The sequence below is a fragment of the Salminus brasiliensis genome, chromosome 16, assembly GCF_030463535.1.
Source record: "Salminus brasiliensis chromosome 16, fSalBra1.hap2, whole genome shotgun sequence".
Lineage (NCBI taxonomy): Eukaryota > Metazoa > Chordata > Actinopteri > Characiformes > Bryconidae > Salminus > Salminus brasiliensis.
The window spans coordinates 23437361-23445101 of record NC_132893.1 but is presented as its reverse complement, the minus strand read 5'-3'; the positions used below and the strand labels follow the sequence as shown (position 1 = coordinate 23445101).

The 7741-nt window shown below is 41.0% G+C and overlaps 1 protein-coding gene across 1 annotated transcript; it reads right to left on the bottom strand.

Annotated features, from left to right (window-relative positions):
- Positions 1-2296: 2296 nt before the first annotated feature.
- bsx (brain-specific homeobox) lies at positions 2297-5028 on the bottom strand. Its single transcript, XM_072659211.1, has 3 exons — positions 4647-5028; positions 3493-3683; positions 2297-2981 (listed from the first exon to the last, which is right to left on the bottom strand). The coding sequence occupies exons 1-3, from the start codon at positions 4897-4899 to the stop codon at positions 2742-2744; spliced, it is 684 nt and encodes a 227-aa protein (XP_072515312.1). The 5' UTR covers positions 4900-5028; the 3' UTR covers positions 2297-2741.
- Between the last annotated feature and the right edge of the window lie 2713 nt (positions 5029-7741).

Sequence of the window (7741 nt, the reverse complement as noted above, 5' to 3'; positions counted from 1 at the left end):
GAGGCTGTGAATTAGCATCCCCTTTCTGAGGCTGGGCTTTGATGTGGGCGCTGCTGAAGGACTTGGCAGAGCCCTGCCAATGAGCTGATGGAGCCACGCGCCGCAAACCGCTTAATCTTTTAATTGATCACCTTCCACACAACCTATTCTCATCAGTTTTTTTCGCTCCCCTTCTAAACCAGAATCCTGTTCTACAAACACTGCATGAATTGCTTTCCAAAAAGGGCGTAAGAGTGGTGCGCATCCCCAACCCCATTAGGCTAAACACTCACAAATGAATGCTTGCTGCATATCAGACTGGAAGGGTCTTAAGGGCTGGTACGGAGGGTGGCTGGCATTCACTATAAATTCAAATACTGCTTAGTAAATTCAGCTCCTTTAAGGTGGACCTTAAAGGTGCTGATACAGGTGTTCACTTGCATAAACACGTCTTGAATAATCTCCATAGAAAAAGTGCTGCCAATAGAATGGGCCAGAGGTCACCATGCCCGCTTACTAATGTCGGATAGATGCCCACTAGCACTGGGATGTGGAGCAGTGCAACTGTCTTCTCTGGCATGCTGGAGCGCATCAAGATGAATAATGGGTATTGCGTCTGACCTATAACTAATCATGACCTTACTTCTTGTGGCTGGATGTAATCAGATCCTTACAGCAATGTTACAACATCTAGTGTAAACCCTTGCCAGAAGCATAGCGAAGGTGTTACAGCAGCAAATGGGGCAAATTTCTTCCTACCTTTGATTATGAAAGAAAAGTTGGCTACGCAAGTGTCTACAAACTTTTTGTCATTTAGTGCAGATACATTTGAGATGTAGGATTTTTGAGAATGATTCCCATCTGTGTACGTCTGCATAAGGGTTCTGTTTCTTCTGTTTCTGGAGCTGAAGTGTCTTTAATAAACGGAAGAATGGTTGTTGTAACTGGCATTGGGGTAGTTACATGTGTAGACTACCATCCAGTTCTCAGGACATATTGATTATTTATCTCCATGTAGTAGCAAGAGTTTACTTATGTGTAGCAACCCTATATACCCTAAGCCCTTACTTAAACTGGCCATATTCTGGGCTGTGAGGCTACAGGTTGATAATTTATTTATATATATATATATATATATATATATATATATATATATATATATATATATATATACCAATCTTTACATTTTCTAAAATAATGTATACAACCATTTAGTAATTTCTGCAATAATTATGTATGTGTGCATAACTCAATTATTATTATTATTATAATTATTATTATTATTGTTGTTGTTGTTGTTGTTATTATGTTTCGTAGAGCAGAAAGGATAGGTTAGGTTTGCTTAAGATCTGAATTGACGTGAAGTAAAGATGAGGTAACTCACTCATATTCACTGGAATGTCGTGTCGTGTTGGTGCTGTATAAAAAGTTGTACATATATATAAAGTGAGTTCAGCTTCTGGCGCTGGCTTTTATCACGCGCATATCGCATGCGCAGCTCATAGGAAAGCATTGCCAATATAACAGGATGCTCTGGAGCATTGGGAATGAGTGAAGTCACCATGCCCAATTCCACCCTGTAGATAGAGGGGTATAAAGTGGAATTGACTTCTCTAGAGTGCTGAAGGTTCAGCCAATACCTCTGGGTTACGTTTGAGTGTCATTTATGATCTATAACTAATCATCCATCATCAGTACCTGACATCACCTGTCCTGAGAACCTTATGGCCCAGTGACATCAGATCCAAAATCTAGTGTAAAGTCTTATTATTATTGCAGACTTTAAAGCAAGTCTAGCGGAGCAGGTATCTACTTTTGTCTGTGTATTGTAATATGTATTATAAAATATATAATATAGGACTGTACGAGTCTTATTGCTTAGTTAGTTTTTCTATAATCATTTTAGTAATATTTATTTAGAAATGTAATATATATAAAGGTCATTCTTAAATGCAATCCTGATAATAATAAATAATAATAATAATAGTAATAATAATAACAAGCATCAATAAAAGCATCAGCAGCAATAATAACTGAAGTAGCAAGTCTGAAGAAATATTCATAGAAATAGCATTATTGTCAACAAATAGTGGTCTAAAGAAGTAATAAAATGCACTCCTGATAATAATAATAATAATAATAATAATAATAACTAGTTAATAATAACTCTTTTTGTAACATCAGTTCCAGAATATAAATCTATCGTAACATCCCGCGAGGTGTGAAATGAAAGAAAGTGTTGAAACATTTAAAAGACGAACACAGCTCAAGTTTGCAACAAGTGATTTTGTTAGATAATTCATTCACTGTACATTATTTTAACATTAGTGGGTTCTGAACAGGATGCAGTAGTGAGAATGGAAAAGGCGACACAGTGTAGGAGAAACTCAGCTGATCCACTGGTTCAGTGTCCTTTAAACAAGTGCTAAATATCCCGCTGCTATTTACAGATTGTCCATAGAATATTTACTACCCCCCATATTCACAAAATGGGTCATTACAGGCGACCCTTAAAACAAACGAATAATAATAATAATAATAATACAGTATGAACATGCATCATTTTAAAATAGGGTGAATTTAGGGGGACATTCCTCCTAAATGGACTCTGCTCATAATGCATGTCAGTTAAAAGCGCTTCAGTGGTACAGCGGGAGGAGGCTGTTCTCTTATAAAAACCAGGAGTAAAGAAGGTGGATATCGTGTCCTATCTAAACTGGCGGTAATCCGTATACACATGTACAGCACGAGAGGCAGCATGTCTATAGTAAATGGTCTGGAGAGCAGATGTCCTCCTCGATGTCCACCTCGTCGTCGTTCTCCTCCAGTGTGTACGTGTCCGGACTCCTCCTGCCTTCCGCTGCGCCCCTCCGCTCCTGCTCGCTCTCGCTCGATGTCTCCGCACATCTGTCCAGCTGTTCGCCGGGAGCTTTTTGCTCCTCCTGGGTCTTCCGCAGCTGCTTTTTGTGCTTCATCCGGCGGTTCTGAAACCAGGTCTTCACCTGCGCTCACACACAGAAGCACAGACACGTTTTACACACGCATCCAGATACAGTGTGTGACTGTCTATAAATCTGTCTATAAATAAACAAACCCACCACAAATTCAATTCAGCTTAAAATCGTGCTGATATTTTCATATCAATCATTTGAATTGAAAGCTGAATGTTATTATTATTTTTAGACACAGAAAACAGCACTAATAAAACCGCGTGCTGTGCGGGTGTGGGAGCGCGCGGATTAAACTAGCTACAACACAAAAAATCAAACACTGTAAAAACGAAAAAATATGAGGTCAAATATGGTGCATAAACCCAGCTGCTGATTTTCTCTGTTTTTTTTTATTATTATTATTCAGATTCGTGTTGATGATGTTATGTTTTATTCACATGGTGTAAACTCACAGGAGAGTTTTATCACTGCAGTTCCCGCGTTACATTTACTGTCATTTTCCACGCATGCATTTAAATGCAGTGTACGTAGCGTTGTGCGTGTGCCGGGTGTCGAGTCGCACCTGTGTCTCAGACAGGCTGAGTGCCGTGGCGAGCTCCACGCGCTCCGGGGTGGACAGGTACCTCTGCAGCTCAAAGCGCTTCTCCAGCCCGGACAGCTGCGAGTCCGAGAACACGGTGCGCGCCTTCCTGCGCCTGCAGTGCTTCCCGGGCAGCTCCGGGTGAGGAGGAAACAGCGAGGGCATCTGCATGCCTACACCAATGAAAACAACGATCCACGTTATTACAGTACTGCTAAAAATAATAATAAAAAACAATAATATTTGTAATAATATCTATTAATACTAGTGTGATTAATGACGATAATAATAATGGCAGTAAAATGCTACAATACTAGGCTGCTATTATATTGATATTGATAGACCTCGTCTGTTATTGATCACAATAAAATAATAGAACATAAAAATATTAATAATATTTTAACTTTAAGACTAATACTGCTGTTCATCAAAAAAAGAAGAGTGATTCTGACTAGAAGAATAGCAACAAAAAGAAGTAGTAGCAAAATTTGAAAGATGATAAATAAATAATTAAATAAATCAAATAATTAATAAGTGGTCGAATACAATTCTAAAAACATAATTAGAATGATTTAACCATTATAAATAATTGTGATAATTATTATTAAACAAAATAAAGCAAACTACAATAATAAATGCTACAATTATACTAATATTTAAATATTAAAAAGCAAAAGTGCCGGAATAAAAATAATACTAAATATTTAAAAAAATATGTACAAATAAATCGAATTATTGCCAGTAAATTTCTGCGTAATTAAATGGGCGATTTACCCAAATAAATCTGATCTTTCTTTCGCACCTGAAACATGAACGAATTCAAACTGCACACCTGTAGATTTCTCTCCTGTTTCTCTAACAGTTTTTTAACTTGTTTTTATTGTGTAAATGTATGTCAGATATATCGATGTGGGCTTAAAGTTACAGCTCAAACCAGAGGCCGGTTTGCGCAAACGCACTAATAACGCACAGCTGACTGACGCTGTTTCTGCGCCCTTCGTTAGACCTGCTGCGCTCAGTTTGTTCTGCTGCCGCCCCTAAACCACAGACTCCAAACCCTTCCACCTAAAAACACACGTTTCCTACTGTGCGCCCCCAAACATCACCCACAGGCCCGGCGCGCTTACACTCCTTACCCGAGGTGAAGAAGTAGGGATGGTGCTCGGCTTTGTGAAGCGGGTGATGCGGATGCGGGGCGAGGATGGGGGTGGGCATTAGGGGGTATCCGTACTCCAGCAGGGGCATCCGTGAGGCCAGCGAGCCCGAGAAGGGTGAGGGGAAGGCTTCCCTCAGGGGCTTGGGCTTGTGCAGCAGGATGTCCTCGATGAAGAAGGACGTTGCCCTATGGGCGGGCATGTGGGCACCGGCCGCCGTGTAGTTCCCGCTCATCCCTGCCAAAAGGCCCGCGCGACTTTCCACGCAGCTCGCAGCGCCCGCACCCGGCCACTCCACCTTGGTCACTGCGCGCAGCGTCCCCCCGAAAAAAGCGGAACGGTGAACAGGTGTGTGCGAAGCGCTGTCCGCCCTCAGGTACGTTACTATTTATCCAGGCTGAGGGGTAGCAGCGGAGCGCCGTGCAGACCAGCGCTCAGCCAATAGCGCCGCGGCGGGGCGGGGAACAGAATTAGTGCTTTATGGATTAATTATAGGGGCCGGGGTGGAGAGGGAGGGCACATCCCCATGGGGCTCACAGAGCTACTCCACACCGCGCTCATTCACACACACACACACACACATATACACTCGTGCTGGTGATTTTGGGGGGCTCTTTAAACGTCAGAGCGTAACTCTGATTCGTTTTCAACCAAATCATCTGTGTATGTTGGATTCAGTACCGCCTCAGGACATCAGTCCAAATGTCCAAATGTTTGTGGACACCCCTTCTAATGAATACACAGCTTGTCACACACAGCTTATCTAGTCCCTCTAGACATATACTGCCAATAGAATAGGAGTCTCTGAAGCAGATAATCATGGCAAACCTATTGGCACCATGCCTAATGCCAGGCATGAACTAGAGGGGTTTAAAGTCCCCCAGAATTGAGCCATGGAGCAGTGGAGTGATGATTGGTGCTCCATTGCTTTTGGGATGGGTTGGGAGTTAATTAAAGCTTTTGTTGCTGAATGCAATCAAACCCTCACAACAATCTTCTCAAATCTAGTGGAAAGCCTTCCCTGAACAGTAGAGACTGTAGAGAATGAAGAACCCTTCATTACGGGGAAAACAATAAATGAGCATGTGTCCCAGTACTTTTGTCCATATATGAAGTATTATGGAGCAGCCCAAAACCTTGAATCTCATTGTGATTTTTTTTTTATTGAAGAGCTAATTTGCATATTTAATATTTCAGAAGCATCAGCTGCAGTTGCAGCGCACTTCCACTATTCACTGATGTCCCGGATCACCTAAATCCAGACTTTACAGCTAGAACAATGTTGGCTGTTTGCTGTCATTTTATTATCCTCAGATCATGGTCAGTTATTTGTCAGCATGCAGTCTGGCCTGTTTTCTGTTTGTCACCTTCCGGGTGGTTCAGGTTGCCCTTTCATAAAGTGGCAAGTAGGCTACATTTACACAGAGAAAACTGTAGGAGATGAATGAGGTGCTGAAATGGGTTTCTGATTAACATTTCGCCAGTGTTTTTGCCAGTGTCTTGACGCTCTGTCACTCTGAAGCTGTGTGCGATTGTGGAAGTGAGAGGGCTTCATCTGAGAGGCCATAATGTGCTCAGATTACAACCCTCACTCCTCCACTACACAGGCGTGTCATTACGAGAGCTGCGTCTAAAATTGCTCACTTGTATTATACTTCTGGAGTGTCAGAGTAGTACCCCACACTCCACAGGCTTATAGTATTGACAGCTGTAGTAATTTAGTATTATTATTACCGCTCTTTATAATGATCATTACACTACCATTACTTTTGCTACTATAATGCTACTATTATTATTATTATTATAGTTATTATTATTACTATATTATTACTAGGCTTGCTACTATTTATTATTAAGTTATTATTGCTACCAATGCTTGTATTATTAGTAAGCAGTTTTGTAGTGTCTGTAGAGGTGAGTATACTAAGTAAGAACACTCAAAACACTGTTCCCAGAACTGTCAAAATCTCTGAAGATTGACAGCTGATCTAAAAACACAAAAGGTGGCAATCTAATCTCAACACAAGGATGTGCTTTTGTTAAAAAATCTATTGTAAAAATAGCAAAAGAAGGAAGGACTGAGACAGTATAACCCCATCACAGGTCTCAATCAATATATTTTCATAATCGTCAGACATTAATGACTTTAAATGACAAAAACACAATTTGGCGCACTTGCTTTATTCCTATACTATTCCTATACTACTGTAATAAATGCTCTACATGCTAACTAGATAGCATTGTGCTACTGATTTTTATCAGAGAGAAAAAAGATCAACAGCAGGAAATACCACAACACACTACTGTAAATCACTATGTATTTGTATGAGGGTCATAGTGTGTAAGCCCACTGCTAGCTGTTAGCATTTATTTGTGTTAGCATTAGGTGCTGCAGTTTTTTACCCCTGCAGTTTGAGTCCAGTTTAGGCCTGACTGAGTGTCTTTCAGATTCAGAATGCTGTATGGTTATAGTGCTCCATGCCCATGGCCCTGTATATACCTGCGTACAACCTTTAGCTCCAACCCTAATCAACCCGACCTGGTCCATCTATCTATCTAGCCTTTAGAAGTGTTTGATTAGCTGGTTGATGTGTGTTTGATTGGAGCTGAATGTTGCCTAGATTTGCAGAAGGAGGTTTGAGGTTTGTCCACTGCCTGTCTGAAAAATAAATCATAGGGTAAATCGACTCATCACCACTGTAATCGTGTGCCCTCCTGTACGGGTATCTCAATACAGTGATTGGAGTCTGGCATTGGGAATGAAAGCAAGGCTGCTTACTTGAGAATGGAGCTAACTAGTAGCTTTTAAGGCAAAATGAGAAAGTAAATGAAGTAATGGTGATGAGATGGTCTTTACTGGGATGGTGGATGGAGTCCAGGCACTTAAGCAGCTTTAAACAGCCATTTAATCAAAGTGAAATGGGGAGTGTGTACTGCCTTTCTCTAAGAGGATTGCAGTGTTACTAGCCGATGCACCTCATGCTTAGCAGACCACTACACCCCACCTGACACGCCGTGTTTTATCTCTAAGTGGAAAACGTCTCGAGTCGTTTTTGTCCTCTCAGACAAGTTGTGAC